Here is a 19,082-nt window from a genome sequence, read left to right as displayed (position 1 = left end):
GGGAGAAATGCGTCTGCTGGCCAGAGATGGAGAGGAAGAGGAGGGGACTCCTGGGAAGACAAATAACAGATTTGATTCTAGACAGAGCACATTTGGGTACTTCATTAATACTTTTTATACAGAAACCATATCTATAATAAGAGAAGCGTAATATGCAAATTGACCGAATGACCGAACAGCAGAATGACTATCCGGACGACCACGCTATGACACGCACTGGCGCCAGGCCAGCTAAGGCGGGTGCGCTGTGATTGGTTGGGGGCCCGTCCATTGCCCCACTGTGATTGGTCAGGGGCCTGGCCATCACCCCATGATCGCCCTGCAGAGGGAGGCCCAGGCCACCAACCGACGGTGCGATCGATCGAGGAGCCCTGGCCAGGTGGGCAGGGTCTACCTCTTTGGGGCGATCCATTCGCGGGGCTCCCAGACTGAGAGGGCGCAGGCCAGGCTCAGGGAACCCTCCCCCACTGAGTGCATGAATTTCGTGCACCGGGCCTCTAATCTAATAAAATCATGTGACATTGGATCCCAGAAAGATCCCAAAGATAACCTTGGGTCGTGTCTTTTGCTTTGAGCTTTCCTAAATCAACAAATCGTACTGGGAAAGTAACATTTTTGAAACAGGTTTTTGGGGGATGTGGGACAGTTTTTTTGTGGGTGCTTCACTCTCAGACTTGCCTCTTCCAGCGCCTTCCTCATTTATAAATTCCAGGGATAGGGTTGAACTTACTATCGCAAATATTAAGCTTCTGTGTTTGGGACTAAAACTTACAAGCTCTTGGTAGAGAGAAACTCATCGAAAGTCATTCAGAAGTTCTAATTAACTGTGTTGACATTTTAGGGAATTTTGGATCTTGTGATTGTGCCAAGATACTGATAAGAAAGTTGAAGTAGTCCCCATACCTGACATGAACATGAGTATTTAGATGTCCTTGATTATTTGAGAAAGAACAGCTCTGAATGATAAGTATAGTTTCTTTGGACCGGCTCACTCTTACTATTGAGTCCAAGGGGGTTAGTTAAGAGAATAGAATAAAAGGGTCTCTGACTCTCATTCTTGTTTCTCTGCTTCTCTGGCAGTTGAGCATCTTATAATGTACTAGAGGCCCGATGCACAGAATTTTTGCACTGGAGTGGGGGGGCATCTCTCAGCCCAGCCTGCATCCTCTCACAGTTCGGGACTCCTCACTCCTTATCGCCTGCCTGATCACTGCTCCTTACTGCTCAGCTCACTGCATCTGCCGTCTGGTGGGGTGGGGAGGGACCTCGGGAGGGCTCCAGGGCATGTCTGGCCTGTCTCGCTCAGTCCCTATCGGCTGGACCCCAGCAACAAGCTAACCTACCGGTCGGAGCATCTACCCCTTGGTGGTCAGTGCACGTCATAGCAAGCAGTTGAGCGGCCTTAGCATATCATTAGCATATTACACTTTGATTGGTTGAATGGCCAACTGGACGATCAGACACTTAGCATATTAGGCTTTTATTATATAGGATTATCTGATAGTCTTGCCTGGTGACTTCAGTTCTCTTCAGGCTTATATCACAGCAAGCTTGCAATTGAACTAAGGATGCTGCATTGATCTGAAGATGTCACCCACAATTACTTCCATGGTTTTCTGCATGAGAATAATAATTTATATATAACTACTTGTATCCCTGAATCTTAATCCTATTTGTTGTCCATAAATTAGAGAAGCATTTGCTGGATGTTAAACAGTCAAAATTTCAGATAACTTAAAAAAATATATTTTTATTGATTTCAGAGAGGAAGGGAGAGGGAGAGATAGAAACATCAATGATGAGAGAGAATCATTGACTGGCTGCCTTCTGCACGCCCCCTACTGGGGATCAAGCCCGCAACCCCGGGCATGTGCCCTTGACCGGAGTCGAACCCGGGACCCTTCAGTCCCCAGGCCTATGTTCTATCTACTGAGCAAGGGCAGAAGAAATTTCACAAAGTAAATTTGGGCATCGTCGTTTCAGACAGCAGCTGCTTCTGGGTTTGGCCGATGAAGTGCATGAGCTCCCGTGCAGTGAGAGGGAGAAGGGCCAGGCGCCAGGGTTCCCATGGAGAGGCGGCCGCTGTCCTGGTTTAACCGGGACAGCGCTGGTTTTCCCTGCACCGTCCTGAATGGCCGCGCATTCAGAGCCCTGGCCTCCGCAGCGCCTCTGGTTCTCATTCCTGCTGAAACGCACGCCTTCCCAGCCCCGCTCCGGCCTTTGGAAGGGCACCAGGTCCCGGCTCTGCCGTCCTCGCGGGCGCGCGGTCACGGTCACGTTGGTGTGATCAGCGGAGTCGCTTCCTTCGTTGTTCACATTCAGTTCTCTCCTCGGAAACTGGAGCCCGTCAGAGCCCCGCCTGACCACAACTCCGGTTCCCAGCGCAGCGTATTCTTCTCCGAGGGAAAGGAAGCTTGGTTTTCCTGGTGGTGCTTATTCTAAAAATGGAAGCAGTGCAGAAAGGCAGAAAGGAAAAGTAACACGGCCTAAAGTCTCACCACCAGAGGCCGTGCCTTTTAAGATTCTCTGGAATGGGACAGGGAAGGGCATGGAGATCCTTTTCAACTTGGTGTTGTAATCACTTCTCAGAGGAAGAACACAACTTTTTTTTTTTTTAATTGAGCTTTTCTTCACGTGCCATGCAGTTCACCCATTCAGGGTACAGTTCAGTGGTTTTCAGTCTCTCACAGGGGTGCGCGGTTAGCTGCCATCACTTTATGAACATTTTCATCATGCCTGTGCCCTTAAGCCATTATCACCACCCCACACCCTTACCCTCTCCCAATTCCTCCATACTTCTCAGCTCCTGGCCACCACTCATTTACTTTCTGTCTCTGCCAGAGAGTTTATATAAGGACTGAGGACATACATACATACATACATACATAAATACATATTTGTGTGTGTGTATATATATATACCTGTATATACATACACATACATGTATGTAAATATAAATAGATATATAATATATATGGTATATTTATACATAATACAGTATACATGGTATCCCCCTCAAAATGCTTACACACTTTAACAGCTGATAACTCAATTTTTTTAAAAAAAAAATTACTGATTTCAGAGAGGGAGAGAGAGATAGAAACATCAATGATGAGAGAGAATCATTGATTAGCTGCCTCCTGCATGTCCCCCACTGGGAGTGGAGCCCGCAACCTGGGCATGTACCCTGACCAGGAATCAAACCCTGACCTCCTGGTGAATGGGTTGACACTCAACCTCTGAGCCACACCAGGTAGGCCAGATAGCCCCATTTTAAAAATGAAATGTGTTTTAATAAACACGGCCTTTATAATGATTCAAAATGTGTTCACACCTTTTTTGGGGGGCACACTATATATTCTCAGTATATATATACACACACACACACACACACACACACACACACATACATACACACACACATATGTGTCTGGTATGTATATCTTCTTTATCCATCTGTTGATGGACACTTAGGGTGTTTCCATACCTTGACTATTGTGAATAAGACAGGAGCGCGGTTATCGCTGAGATTCTGTTTTTCTTTCCTTTGGATATGCAGCCAGGAGTAAGACGGCTAGATCATATGGTCGTTTTCTCTTCATCTTTTTGAGGATCCTCAGTCTGTTTTTTCTCAGTGACTGTGCCACTTTCCATTCCTTTAGTCCCTGACTTTTTTTTTTTTAACGGAGGCAACCATACCACTGCAGTGTCTGCCTCCAGGCGACTCTAGACACCTTAGAACAGCAGTTCTCAACCTTCCTAATGCCGCGACCCTTTAATGCAATGCCTCCTGTTGTGGTGACCCCCAATTTCATTGTTACAAATAGAACATAATTAAAGCATAGTGATTCATCACGAAAACAATATGTAATGATCTATGTGTTTTCCGATGGTCTTAGGCGACCCCTGTGAAAGGGTCGTTCGACCCCCAAAGGGGTCTCGACCCACAGGTTGAGAACCGCTGCTTAGAACCAACACCAACACTTTTGCTTCCGTTCCCTCTCAAAAGTGCATCTCGTAGGACTTTGCAGCCATGAAGGTCATACCCGGGGCCCTCCTGGCAGTCAGAAGTGCGGACGTTGCTAATTTGGATGCTGCTTTTGTGCACGGAGCAGGCCAGCTTTCCCGAGCGCAGGTGGGATGAGAGCCAGCTTTGAGCCAACGCTGCCTCACTTAATCCTCGGAAAAGACGCTGAGATGGCTCCTCTCCCCGCCATGAATTGCCGGGGGACTGACCGCTCACAGTGGGAACCTCTGGTGGTTTGAAACATGAATGCTGAGGGTCTGGTGTGTTGATGGTAGGTAGCGATAGAAGAGAGTGATGCTGGTCACGGCGCAACAGCCTGTCACTTCCTGCTACTCGTATGTCACCCCAGTTTCTGCATTTCCCTGCTCATGCAAAACACGTGACGGTAAAGAATGTTAAAAGGCAGGGGGAGCCGTAACCGGTTTGGCTCAGTGGATAGAGCGTCGGCCTGCGGACTGAAGGGTCCCAGGTTCGATTCCCGTCAAGGGCAGGTACCTTGGTTGCGGGCACATCCCCAGTAGGGGGTGTGCAGGAGGCGGCTGGTCGATGTTTCTCTCTCATCGATGTTTCTAACTCTCTATCCCTCTCCCCTCCTCTCTGTAAAAAATCAATAAAATATATTAAAAAAGAAAAGAAATAAGTGAACCACCAGCACACGACTATTGTAAGGGGAGCATAGCTGATGACAATGGCCATTTTTCTTCTCCTTAAATCTAAATACATAACAAACGTTGCTTTTTGGATACACGATCCTCAGTTCGTGTTTTTCTTGAGGGCCCATCCTAATTTATCTTGGCCCGAAGCCTATTTTAATAGGGCTCACTTCAAGGGGGAAAATGCCCTTTCTAGGCGAAATGTGAGATCGATGGAATATCGACGCTGAAACGAATTCTGCTGTATCTTCACGTTGCTGAATTTACTGGTCTGGGCAGGGAATGTTCCTTCCCATAGTCCACCCTCCTCCCTGGCTGGGCCAGAGAAGAGCCAGTAGCATCAATAGGAAGCAGGAAATGCTGCGAGCGGCCCGCAGATGATGCAATGAATAATTTAGTATCTTTGGGAAATGCAGGCTGCAGTCGAATTCAAGCAGCCGTCTCAGAGTTGAGATCAGTATTTTTCTGACGCGATGGTCAGAAGTGAAAGTCAGTGGGAAGACGGCGCTTAGAGATGGTGCATAATAGTTTAACCGGTGACCAGATTGGGAGTTCTTGGGTTTAAAATGTTTTGTCTCGCGCAGTAACAATGGTTTCCCTGCATTGGGACACTTGGCAGATGACTTTTTTGCCAAAATGATCGGTGATGGACCGTGGTCATTGCTCTGCTGTCAGAGACGAGATCATGTCTCGGGTTTTTCTTGTAAGTTTTTCTATTTGCCTTCTGTTCCCCGCTCCCCATTAAATGTGAATTCAAGGGACCGGAGGGGTAAACCTTGAAGACGAGGCACCTTTATTTCATAAAGGCTTTGTAGGCGTAGCCACTTACAAACATGGGGAAGGCAGAGTTTTTTAAGGTTTACATTTGAAATGTAATTGAAAAATGTCTAAATTGTTCATCTCCTTTGGGATGATCGAATTAGCTGGGTAGCCGTTTTATGTGTGTGCCTGTGGTCTTTTTTTGGTCCTTACTGTAAATATTGTGCATGTGGCTTTAATAATAGATTGGGTGGTTGGAACGACTTAGCAAAGGGGACATTTATCAATCTTTGTGTTGGAGAATATCTGCTGAAAAATAGTTTTAAAACAAGATTTATTGGACTATATTAAATCTAATTTTTAAATGTGATTAAAGCATCTTGAATTTTAAGATTTATTACCATTTTCAGATGTGCATTCTTTAAATATAAACTGATTTGATTCTGATTCTGTGCAGACTTTAGTTAGTATAAATTATATTATTTGAAGAATACAGTTTTAGAGGGAATCTAAAATACTTGTCTTGTTTGCCTTTATGTAGACTTTTGAAAGTCGGTATATTTCTACCCGGTTTATTGTTTCTGGTTAATAACAATGGAAAAAAGTCTTTCTCATGCTGAAAAGAATTTCTATAGGATTTTATCTAATGTCGCTAATTATAATACTAAAAAAAAATCTGATCTTGTTTTTTTCCACCTCAATTTTGAATGTCACCTTGATTTTATATAAGCCCTTCCCCTTTTCATAAATTATCACCTCTTCTCATTGAGTTTTGTCTCATAAAGAGAATTTACTTCATTAATGCATAAGGAAAATTTTAATGTAGATTAGCCTAAATAGTAAAAGGATATTTGATATGGCCACACATTTTAATGATACATTGTCAAATATGTGTACATATATACTATTGAGGAAAAAAAATGAACAATAAAACATTGTTTGGCAAAACAATGAATAGTTTTGATGTTTTCCAAAGTGGAAAGCAGATGAAGATATTCTTATTTTATATCCATGAATAGAGAACACTCTACTTGCTGTAGGCTGTTTAAAAATGGCTTTGGTCTTTTTTCCACTCGTAGACATGAGTATTTCTTGTGTTAAGTTTAAGCATTTCCCCTAAAAAAAAATTTTTTTTCAGCTGCAAATTCTCCTACATGAGCAAGACTAAAAGAGAGGGTAGATATCATGCCATTCCCTCTAATGGCCAGAGATCTGGACTTCCGGTAGCGCAGCTGTATTTACTTTTAAAAACATAATTGTCCTGCATAAATCGATTGCACTCTCTGATTGTATAACTCGGGAAATAATGAAGCTGTAAGTGCCTCATTCCAACTGTGGCTTGCAGGCTTTCTCCCCAATAAGATTACCCACCACTTTTTTAGAAAGCGGATGTTCGAGAGGTTACGTTGATGAAATGATGGTGCTTCCAGGAGGAGGGTCTAGATAGGAAGTATGTTATGAAAAACATGTTGAACCTTTCCAAGCGCCTTCTAGTGTATGTCAAGTTCTTCAGATGGCCCCCTGGTCCGATGGAGCTTCTAACACCCAGGTGTCTGTTGCAGCCCAGAGCAAGGTTGCTGCTACTTTGCGATGTATTTTCTGTGGTAAGCAACGTTACTTACGTTTACCTTCCGTTTTCAAGCTGTGCTACATACTAATCTCGCATTGCCATCCCTTTCGTTCCCTTAGGGCCATGGTCTGGTTTTGTGGTATGTGGGATAACGCAGCTAGCTCCTGATTTATTATTTTTTTATGTTGTGATATTCGTTGTGGTTCACGTAGGCGATTTGAGTTTTTGAGTTTGGCGTCCTTGAGCGAGGATTTATTTAGAATTAGGATCTTAAAACTTGACTCCTGGTTCCCTTCTTTCACTACAAACGAGAGTGGGGTGTTTTTTTTTGTTGTTTTTGTTTGTTCATTTTCGTTTTTAACTATTTTGTTTGAGAGCGATCTTTTAATTTGGAATTTAGGGGGGAAATTAGGTCCATGTTCCTCTGATTTGGGGGATGTGCCCTATTGGGAGGGAGCTTTTGCTGAACTTGGGTTTGTAGGTGTGCACGTCACCAGGCAGATGGAAGCTCTTCCTTGCTTTCGTGGGTTGATTTCTGACCCAACAGCCTCCTTTTATTCAGTAATGTAGGTATTTGTGGCTCAGGCGTGAATTTAGGCTTTATGGAGTGTTTTCTCTCACTCTCCTATTCACAAGTGTGTACATATATGTATATAGACAAACCAGATATGTCACTTCGTCACCCCAAATTCCAGTTAATCAGATATACGCATATCCTTATCCTTACACAGCCTGTATCTACACACACACACACACACACACACACACACACACACACACACTTGTCTGATTTCTTTTTATCTTCATTTGATTCTAAAACTTTCTGTTTTGAAAACCCAGGTTCAGAAGGTAACTTTCAAATCAGAGCTTTTTTTTTTTTTAACTCATGTATACTTTTCTCTTTTTTGACTCCCATATACCTGGCCAGATTTTTAAATGAGAGATAAAATTATAAAAGGATATACTGCTAGAATTTCATATAAACAGTTTAACTGTGTACGTAATGTACTTTATGCATGTGACTCAAAGCTTTTGATGCGATTCTTCAGTATTCCTGGCATTGTTTCTTTTACCTATGAAGAGAATTATTTTAAAATTTACATATTTGCTGGTTTAGGCAAAGAAACGTGTGTTATACATTTCTACAAATGAAAATTCTAGTGTGTTTCTTGTTATATTTAGTGACTGCTCCAGATGACACAGCTACAGAGTGAGCCTCCTGTTTGGCTCTTTATAAATCCCCCCACTTCTCCCCAGAATCCACAATTATTGCAGATTAAGCGTTTCATCAGTAACTTTTAATTCTCAATTTTCTGCCTCCTCTTGGGGTTTCTTCCAGGCCCTCTTTTGAACTAGCCATGGATGATGATTCATATTTGTGTTCTTGGGACTCTAGTCTTTTTTGAAAACCTACTTGATGTTCTATATGTGCTACCGAATATGTTGAGTTCCACCTGCAGAACAATGACACAGTTTACCCAATTGCAGAGAAAGGATTGATCGAGCCTTAATAGACGTGAATTCTTTTAGTTGTAAAATTATGTGTTAAAAAGCAGATTTTCCCCATTATTATCTTGAATTGTACAAACAATATAATTACCACATGGCTAAGCTTAAACTTGATTGTATTGTGTATAATAACACCTATTTGTCTTCTGGTCCTATGTTTTTAAGTAATCTGTGGCTAAGTGTGAAATTATATTTGTGAAAATTAAAATGTCGTAGTCATGAAATGTGTTTTAGCCATTCATTCCTGGCTCAGAGAGAAATTCTACTCAGACTTCCATCATTCATAGAATACCATTTCAGCGACATGGACACATTTTCTTTATTAGAAATTATAATTCACACGCTTTGCTATATGAATTCTAGCCAGGAAAAAATGAAGATCAGCCATTGGTTTTGACGGTGGTAATAAGAGAGAGAAAACTAACCCTCAAATAGCTATTCTTTTATGATAATATAGTAGGGACAAGCAATAACCTGTTTCTTTTTTTTTTTTTTCCAAAAGAGAACTGTTAAGCCGCACATGATGCTTATAAAATATTGTCATTTGCCCACTGGTTAGGGAAGGACCTTATCTGCAGTCTGTGGGGACACAGGCACTCCTGTAGGAATATTGTGAAGTAAGCGATAATTATGTTCTAGAAAATACAGTGCCAGCAGACAAGCCTTGCCTGATCCTAGTCGCTGCTTCCTGTTGAGTGTTGGTGCCTTTGGTAGGACTTAGGAATTATCTAACCCAGCAGAAGGCTTGACAAGAAGGCGAAATGTAATCGTGTACCTGAAGTTGGTCATTTACCTGGAACTCTTTTATTTAATGCTGATGCTATATTGATATCCTTTTTACATGCACATGATTTTCACTGTGCTCGCGATTGTGACTTGACAATATTGATGAAGAAGAAGCAAACACAACCCCCGATTCAATATAGAACCCTCCCCCTCCCCAGCCCCCCAGTTAAAGACGGTCTATGGAAAGACACAGAGCCCATCACCACAAAGAGCCACGTAGGGAGAATTTTCAGTTGTTCTTGGATCGAACTCCACCTAAAAAGGATCTTCCATGAAGTTTTTCCCTGGCTCCTCAGCTGCACGAATAAACTGTAGTAAATTGTTTTTATCATGAGTGATATCAGCCAGGAGAGGCACTTCTTTTGAAACGAATTTGCTGCATAAACTTTTAACTCAAAACAGAGTCCAAGTCTGTGAATTGCTAAAAAAAAAAAAAATAATAAATCTTTTTGTCCTTCAGAGCCTTTTGTGAGTTATGTCAACTTTTGTTAGCTTGTTAGTTTATTTATTTATTTACTCACTTGGGGATTTTTTTTTTAAGAGGAGATGTCAGAGGCCCATCTGTCTGGCATGTTATTGTGGCCCTCTTTTTTTAAAAAAAAATATGGTTTATTGATTTTTTTTTTTTTTTTTACAGAGAGGAAGGGAGAGGGATAGAGAGCTAGAAACATCGATGAGAGAGAAACATCGATCAGCTGCCTCCTGCACGCCCCCCACTGGGGATGTGCCCGCAACCGAGGTACATGCCCTTGACCGGAATCGAACCTGGGACCCTTCAGTCCGCAGGCCGACGCTCTATCCACTGAGCCAAACCGGTTAGGGCCTGAGGATATTTTTTCATTGATTTTTAGCGAGAGTAGAAGGGAGGGGGTGAGAGAGAGAGAGAAACTTTGATGTGAGAGAGACACATCAACTGGTTGCTCCCGCCTGGGGCCGAGCTTAGAGCCTGCAGAGGAGGCGCGTGCCCTTGATCAGAATCCAACCCTCGACCCTTCAGTCCATGGGCCGACGCTCTAACCACTGAGCAACCAGCCAGGGCTGTTGATTTTTTGTTGTTTTCTTTAAAAACCTGCTTAATGAAACCAATGGAATTGAGTTGAAGGTTTCACGTATCTTCTTGAATTTATATATTTGAGTTAAAATTTACATGGATAGATTTTAATATATTATTAGTGTTATCGTTGCGACATACGCCTGCCCTAGATGTAGTAATCATTGCATTCTTCTTTGAGATGGAAGCCAAGGAAGTGTAACCTTCTGACGTCCAGCTGTTTAATTATTCGAGCAGCCTGAGGTTCTCACTTAAATACACAAACAGTATTTTAAAAAACTAGTTAAACCACAGTAGCCTTGTGCGTTGCCCATGTAGCATTTTTGGATAAATATAACTTCAGATCTATAAAATTCTTCCCCCAAATTACTTATATTTTCTCAGAGTTGCCCTCCCACCTTCTTCTGCCCCAAAAAGACGAGAAGTCTTTGCCCTGTAAAGTGTTAAACATTAGCGTATGGCTTACTATGGCAGGATTTTTACGTTATTATGCTAATTTCCTAAAGAAGGAAAGAATTCCAAGCTGTTCGCCAGCCAAGTTCTATATTCTCATGTATGCAAACAGTTAAGTGTCTATTTTATTTTAACTTAAAATGCTTTTTTTTATTTTGTTGTTGTTGTTACTGATGACATGGGATTAATATATTTTTATATTTCCTTCATGTGGTTAATCAAAATAGCAGAGTCTTAGGAAACCTAATGAAATATATCACTATAGTTGCCATCTAGTTTGTCTTTAGAGGACAAATTAAATGATGAACGTAAAAAATATGTGTAAAGAGATGAGGAAAAAATTAGTAGGTAAGTTCAGATCGAATTATTGTATTTTTTTTTTTTTTTACACGGGATAAACCAGTTCTGTACGACATTTGAATGAGCCTTATTCTTCTGGTGGTGACGTTCACTCCACTAGTATAAAATACTTTGTGCTGTGACTTCATAGATGATAAGAATTTACTTTAGAAGCGTTTATTAACTCTTTTTTTTTATACTAGCGGTTTACGAAACACTTTAAAAATATCTGCTAAGAGGCACTTGCAGGCACATTGGAATTCATAGACATGTACAGCATGTCATTACTCATTTATTTCTCTCCAAAGAGTGGAAGATAGCTACTTCTTTATTCCCTTGTTTAATGGATTAGATTTCAAAACTGGTCTTTTGTAACCGTCGGTCTGTTAGGTCCAGCATTTATCTCATTTTATGACACATTTAGTTTTTCTATCCAGAGACATTAAATATCCCATAATTTAGTGGCATTCTTCACCAGATGCTAAAAATAGGTCTGCCTTGTACATGACACATCAGAATGGATGGTCATTAAGGTTTCTCATGGCGGAACCATATGGATTTGCATGCAGGGTCTGTCTTTTTTTTTTTTTAATACCCCAGATGAAAAGTAACATTACCTCTGTTATCTTAAAAATTCAGACAAATAGGTTAATTATATATTAAGCTTAGCCAATGTTTTGTTTTTATTTTATTTATTTATTTATTTTTTTTTACCAGTGCTCAATGCCGGGCCATTACAATAAGAAGGGAAGCTTTAATTGAGCAAATTGGATAAATGCACTAGCACAGTGGTTCTCAACCTTCTGGCCCTTTAAAGACAGTTCCTCCTGTGGTGACCCCACCATCAAATTATTTTCGTTGCTACTTCATCACTGTCATGTTGCTACTGTTATGAATCGTCATGTAAATATCTGATCTGCAGGATGGTCTTAGGCAACCCCTGTGAAAGGGTCGTTCGACCGCCAAAGGGGTCGCGGACCCACAGGTTGAGAACCGCTGCACTAGCATCTACCAGTCTAATAAGAAGGTTCTCATGCTCTCTCTCTCCTGTTTTTCATTTCCAGTGTTCTATTTAGGTGAGTTTTGAATTCCGATTTTTTTTAATCATTTTTTTTTTAAGTTCTGCACTTCATGAGCCAGTCCTCCCGGGAGAATGTCTCATTGTCTTAGAAATGTCAAGCTTAGGCGCCTCCCCAGCTGCTCGTTGAATACTTGTTTGCCTCCAGCTCTTCATATATAAATGTTCATTTTCCCTTCATTGTGGATGTTTCCCATTTGTTTCAAGTAAGCCTTTGGATATGATGCCAGTATGACGTTTGCAGTCATTTGCTGTTGTTACGGAAAGCTTACGTTTTATTTTGCTAAGCAAAAAGAAGACACATCTGTAGCTATGTGATGGTTTTTATGTTATTCTCATGGTCTTCTCTCTAGCCAGCTAACTATCCAGATCATGTTTACCTATAATGTTCTTCCTCCCTTTTTTAGGGCCAACATTGCCTAGACAAAATTCACAACTTCCGGCCCAAGTTCAGAATGGCCCATCACAAGAAGAATTGGAAATTCAGCGGAGGTAAAGTTATCAGTTCTTGTTTATACTTTTTCATTCTGCTGTGGATGGTCAAACTCCAAACATCCTCATATTGAAAACAGATAATATCTCGTTAGTCACTGGAAAGTCAAAAATGTTATTGTTACACCATTAAGTGCTGTAATCACCAATAATCAACGAGAAGATTCTTGCCATGCTGGACAACAGATGTTAAGAGAATGATAATTTCCTATTCTGCTTAATTGTAAAAATCGTATTCGTGTAGGTTTAAATATTTTAAACAGCATGGACATGTCTTTGTACCTCCGAGAGTCTTATTTTTAAAGGAGTCATAAATTAATCCGTGATCCTTGAGGCTTTCACGGGACTAACTTACCTAGAAAGTTGAACTAGTGCTGGCCATGTGCAGAAGGCATTGAACTTGAGAGGCTACCATTGGGTGTAGCAGTGGAAGACAGAACCGTTCTGTTGATGACGAGACGGCTGGTGGAGTGAGATCAATAACATTATCTTCATGATTTCAATGCCGTTTATAAAGATGCTAGGAATCATGAGCAGATCCTCGGAACGGTCAGCTGCTTTGTAACCAAATCGTTTTCTAGAATTCAGGTATGGTCGGCAACTAAAATTGAGCTAGTCGAGCCATGTCTCATTTTAAACAAGTGAAGACGTGTTGGAGTTGGATGAGGCCGGTCACTGGGGGGTCAGTCACCCTGTTCTGGGGAGTTGAGAATCGTTGTGTGGATGGGTTTTTCCAACGGAAAATCGTTTGCTCCAGGACAAGCCAGCATTTCTTCTCGTGACCTTCGATTTGGCTCTTAGATGTGAAACATTCCTCGTATTCTCCGTGTTGTCTTCATACATGTTTCCCTGACAAACAAAGGAATCTCTTGCCATGTGTCTGCTGCTTTGGTGTAAAACTACTTATCTCTGAGGAAGGCTCTCTAGGCTCTCCCAGAATGATTTTTTTTTTTTTGCCAAAGCCTAATTATTCAGGTAGATTACTCCTGAAATAGCCTACAAAGTTGGTGAAAATCTTATCTAACTCTTTGGAGTGATGCTATAATGACCAGATTTTATAAATAGAATTAAGTTTCTATAGAAATAGGAAAGCTTAAAAGATATAATCATTTCAGTTCCGTATTGAGAGTTTTAAAGATTTTTTTTTTGAAAAAATATTTTTTTTTTATTTCAGAGAGGAAGAGAGAGGGAGAGTTAGAAACATCAATGATGAGAGAGAATCATGAACCGGCTGCCTCCTGCACGACCGTTACTGGGGATCGAGCCCGCAACCAGGGCATGTGTCCTTGATCAGAATCAAACCCAAGTCCCTTCAGTCCGCAGGCCGACGCTCTATCCACTGAGCCACACCAGCTAGGGCCCATATTGAGAGTTTTATTTTTTATTTTTTAATATATTTTTATTGATTTTTTACAGAGAGGAAGGGAGAGAGATAGAGAGTTAGAAACATCAATGAGAGAGAAACATCGACCAGCTGCCTCCTGCACACCTCCTACTGGGGATGTGCCTGCAACCAAGGTACATGCCCTTAATCGGTATCGAACCCGGGACCCTTCAGTCCGCAGGCCGACGCTCTATCCACCGAGCCAAACTGGATTTGGCGATATTGAGAGTTTTAAACATGCCTGAATAATTCCAAGAGTTAGAACACACAGACACATAACCACACACACACACACACACACACACACACACACACATCACCAGGAAAGTAATGAATAAAAAATGATTGTAGTCTTATTGGGACTTAACCATGTGCAGAAAACTGGGAAGAGCCAGGAGAAAACCCAAAACATCAAATCCATAATTTCGGTGAATACGCAGTGGGCAAGCAAGTAATCCGAGACCGTGGCTGCGGGCCAGGGCACTGAGGGATAGAAACAGACACCGTCCAGGACGGCTGGCTCTGCGGGTCACAGGTGGGTGATCCCGGGCACAGAGGGCTGCCAGGAACCCGCGGCGTGCGAGTGTGGCTGGCAGTGAGCTTCGGTGCATTTTTAGTTGTTATGCAAACTCCGTGCCTCTTCGATGTCTTTTCTCCAGACCGAGGGCCAGCCCTAGCAGTGCTCGTCTGGACTTGGGGTTTTTCTGTCTGTGTGTAAGTGGATCCCTGAGGGTTTGAACATGGGAGCTGTTGTTTATGTTGCCTGCTTCTTGCGTTGAAGTCTGTAGCGTGGTCATTTTTGAAGGGTGAAATCCGCATTTCTGAAAAAATGGTATGAGGTGTTTTTTTTTTTTAAGTTATTTCCTGTCCACAGCCATGCACAGACACTTCCTCCTTTTAGGTAACCCTTCGGAACCAATTTCTTTCCCTCTCCATGTTAATTTCATCTCGATTCCTTCACTCTCCACCCATTTCTCAACGATATTTGCTTTGTGTCTCCCACAAACCTACTGCACATGCTGCTTCACTTCCAGGTTAAATTTCCTACCTTCCTTTCAATAATACGACGGTGTCTCTCTTTTTTGCTAATTCTTCTCCCTTTCTAGTCTTTTCTGTGCCTCTTTTTTTAAAAACTTGTACAAGATTGTTATTTAATTTTTGTACCTCTTTTTTTATAGATAGAAACGAAGCGTTGCACTCGGCTCTCCCTTTTCTTTCTGTACACAGTATACCCTTTGAAAAATTAATGATTTGGGTGGATGTTGTAGTTTTCTCGTAACTCCTTGAGGCTGACGGCTTCCAGAGCTGTAGCTCCCACTGTGGTCCAGTGCGCATGAGGTTCAGACCCAGGTTTCCAGCTAAATGCGGTCAGTAGTGGTGGATCCTTTTGAGAATTTGGTGAAAGCAGTAGACTACTGCCCGCTTCTGTCCGGACCCCAACCCTTCCCGTGTGTGTGTGTGTGTGTGTGTGTGTGTGTGTCTGTGTGTGTGTGTGTGCATTTACATGCAAACCTCCATACGGTGTCCGACGGTCACAGATCCCCTGACTTCCAACAGCGAGAATTCCTACATTTGGGTGTCCTACTGACACCTCCGTTTAACCCTTATGATTTTGTTCTCTCTTTTTTTTTTAATACTTTATTGATTTTTTACAGAGAGGAAGGGAGAGGGATAGAGAGTTAGAAACATCGATGAGCGAGAAACATCGATCAGCTGCCTCCTGCACACTCCCCACTGGGGATGTGCCCGCAACCAAGGTACATGCGCTTGACCGGAATCGAACCAGGGACCCTTTGGTCCTCAGGCCGACGCTCTACCCACTGAGCCAAACCGGTCAGGGCATGATTTCGTTCTTAATGCAGATTTCTCCTCTTTCATGTTTCAGCTTAGAAAGTCTGTTATTATCCTCATTCACAGTCTCTCTCAATAGCTTGTTATTTTTTCCCCCTGAGAAGCCATTGGGATTCTCATTACTAATAGCTGTCTCCAGTATTTATTCTCTTCTGTACTGTTATAGTTTCTAGGTGATTTTTCTGTCTTGCACCAAGATCCCTTTCTGTTAGTCCTACTTTATTCCTGCGAGGTTAATTTTAAAAAAAAATTTTTTTTTCACACAGCAAAGAAAATCTCGCCCAGTACAGGAGGGTTTAAAACAGGGACGGGTACTCTGCTCTAAATTTATTTCTTTAACCATTTCGTTCTCTCTGATTTCTCTGGTCTTTGATGGGGGGGGGGAGGCGGGGGACATGTACTGGTCAGATGCTGGATCTCCTGTGCTTTTCCTAATGATACTTTCCCCTTTTGTGCCTTTTTTGTTCTGTATTCTTGGTGATATATTTTTAAAAAATATATTTTATTGATATTTTTACAGAGAGGAAGGGAGAGGGATAGAGAGTTAGAAACATCGATCAGCTGCTTCCTGCATGCCCCCGACTGGGGATGCGCCCGCAACATCTGGGCTCCTTCCCTCATTTTAATCCCCAGGATGAATGAGTCCCTTTGAAGCATTTTTACTTTTAGTGATTTCCTAATAACACTAAGTACATATGCTTATGTTTTTCTATTTCTTTATTGATCAGCTTATAGGCCAGTGATGGCGAACCTTTTGAGCTCGGCGTGTCAGCATTTTGAAAAACCCTAACTGAACTCTGGTGCCGTGTCACCTATAGAAATGTTTTGATATTTGCAACCATAGTAAAACAAAGACTTATATTTTTGATATTTATTTTATATGTTTAAATGCCATTTAGCAAAGAAAAATCAACCCAAAAAAATGAGTTCGCGTGTCACCTCTGACACGCGTGTCATTGGTTCGCCATCTCTGTTATAGACAGTAGCTGTTAACTCTCCACAGTGAAAAAATGAAGATTTCTTCCCTTCCCTTGCCAGTGGTGAGTTCCGCTGTTGGTTTCTTTTTCAAATCGAATCTGCCTTAACTTATTCTCTCGAACTCTCCACTTTTTAAGAGGAATACAGTTGTTTTACACACTTTCCTGCCCCTTTTCTGCCATTCTACCACCTGGATTTGGCAGATGAATCGCTTCTCTATTTTCAGTGTGTTGTACATTGGCATTTGCAGTCTTTCTAGAAAGGTCATTAAACTGAAAAATTTTTTTTAATTAAAAATTTTAGGTAACAGTTTATGCTCAATATTATTTTTTTTATTCGTTTCCGTTACATAGCATAGTGGTTAGCCAAACATATACTTTACAAAGTGTTCTTCCTCATACTTCCATTTCCCACGGGGCTCCATACATCGCTGTTACAGTATTAATGACTATATTTCCCGTGCGGTACTTTACAAACTGGCATCAGTCTTTGCCTTTCTGTTTGTAGGTGACCTCACCCCTTGCCCTTGAATTCTTTTAAACCTTCGTATGAACCATTGGTAGTCTGTTTTCATAAAGATATGTGACTAGATATGATTTTTAGTGTCTTGGATTTTTATCCCATTTTATTTAGCTCAGTACTTAGTAAACCTTTTCCAAGACTTACCCAAAGCTCTTAGATTTTTTTAAAATTTATTTCCTTAACCATTTCATTCTCTCTGATTTCTCTGGTCTTTGGGGGGATGGGGGGGAGGCATGTACTGGTCAGATGCTGGATCTCCTGTGCTTTTCCTAATGATACTTTTCTCTTTTGTGCCTTTTTTGTTCTGTATTCTTGGTGATATTTTTTTTAAAATATATTTTATTGATATTTTTACGGAGAGGAAGGGAGAGGGATAGAGAGTTAGAAACATCGATCAGCTGCCTCCTGCACGCCCCCGACTGGGGATGTGCCCGCAACCAAGGTACATGCCCTTTGACTGGAATCGAACCTGCGACCCTTCAGTCCGCAGGCCGACGCTCCATCCACTGAGCCAAACAGGTCAGGGCTGGGTGATATTTTTAACTATATATTTTAGAGCAGTACCATCCAATAGAAATATAATCTGAGCCACATATGTAATTGAAAGTTTTCCAATAGTCATATTAGCCGCAGTCAAAAGAAATAGGCGAAGTTAATTTTAACAACATATTTTATTTAACCCAGCCTATACAAAATATTATCATTTCAGCCTGAAATAAGTATACAGATTGTTAAGATCTTTCACATTCTGTTTTTCATAGTGAGTCTTCAAAATTTAATACGTTTTCCACTTAACAGTATGTTTCTGTTGAGGCTAGCCCTGTCACAAGTGCTCCAGAGCCAGTCTTCGCCACACATGGCTTCCGAATTGGACAGCACCGTAGCACATCTATTGAAAATTTAATTTTAATCTCTAACAGCCTTCTTGGGGTAATTATCCCTTTTTCATCATAGCTTATTCTATGTGATTTCCTAATAACACTAAGTACATATGCTTACGTTTCACGCCGAGCTCAAAAGGTTCGCCATCACTGATCTATAAGCTGATCAATAAAGAAATAGAAAAACTGTACAGGTCCCAGTTTAGCCCTCCAGTTTAGCGTCATACAATTCGTAATTGTATGACGAGTCTCTCTTGTTTGTCTACTTTTGCCTGAATTATCTCCTTATGGGGCAGTATTATTTGTCGTTTTACTGAAATATCTGGTAATCTTCAGTGGTCCATTTATTTTTAAAAAAAAGTTAGTTTGAATGCTATGACTACTTGCTTTGGGTTTCCTCGTCTGTCGGTAGCATTCTTCCCTGAGAGGGAGGCCTGGAAGTGGGCAGTGGGGCCCGGAGGCCTGGGGGCTTCTGATAGGGGTGTTTCTGGGGGGGAAGGAAAAACAAAATAAGCAAACAGAACATAGGTCACCTGATGTGGTTGACCATGCTGAAAGCGTTTATAGTTCGGATGGAGGATTTAGGGTGACATTGGGATAGAGATATAGTAAAAGAAGCAGATGTAAAAAAAATGAGTAATTTTTAACACCAGAGTAAGAAAACGTTGTTCTACAAGGGCCTGTGTGGTCAGCCGGGAGTCATGGATCTTGCGATGTAATCCAGTGTGTAGGATTCGATGGGAGGTGAG

The 19,082-nt window shown here is 41.6% G+C and overlaps 1 protein-coding gene across 1 annotated transcript in view; it reads left to right on the top strand.

Moving 5' to 3' along the window:
- Positions 1–19,082, top strand: part of ENAH (ENAH, actin regulator) — a 92,359-nt gene that overhangs the window by 46,524 nt on the left and 26,753 nt on the right. The window contains exon 4 of the mRNA XM_006106430.3: positions 12,633–12,717. Within this exon, the coding sequence (XP_006106492.1) occupies positions 12,633–12,717 (85 nt within the window). The remainder of the gene's footprint in view (positions 1–12,632; positions 12,718–19,082) is intronic.

The sequence above is a fragment of the Myotis lucifugus genome, unplaced genomic scaffold (assembly GCF_000147115.1).
Source record: "Myotis lucifugus unplaced genomic scaffold, Myoluc2.0 scaffold_825, whole genome shotgun sequence".
In the NCBI taxonomy this organism is placed as follows: Eukaryota; Metazoa; Chordata; class Mammalia; order Chiroptera; family Vespertilionidae; genus Myotis; species Myotis lucifugus.
The sequence above is the reverse complement of the archived record's forward strand: the minus strand, read 5'-3'. Positions and strand labels throughout refer to the sequence as shown.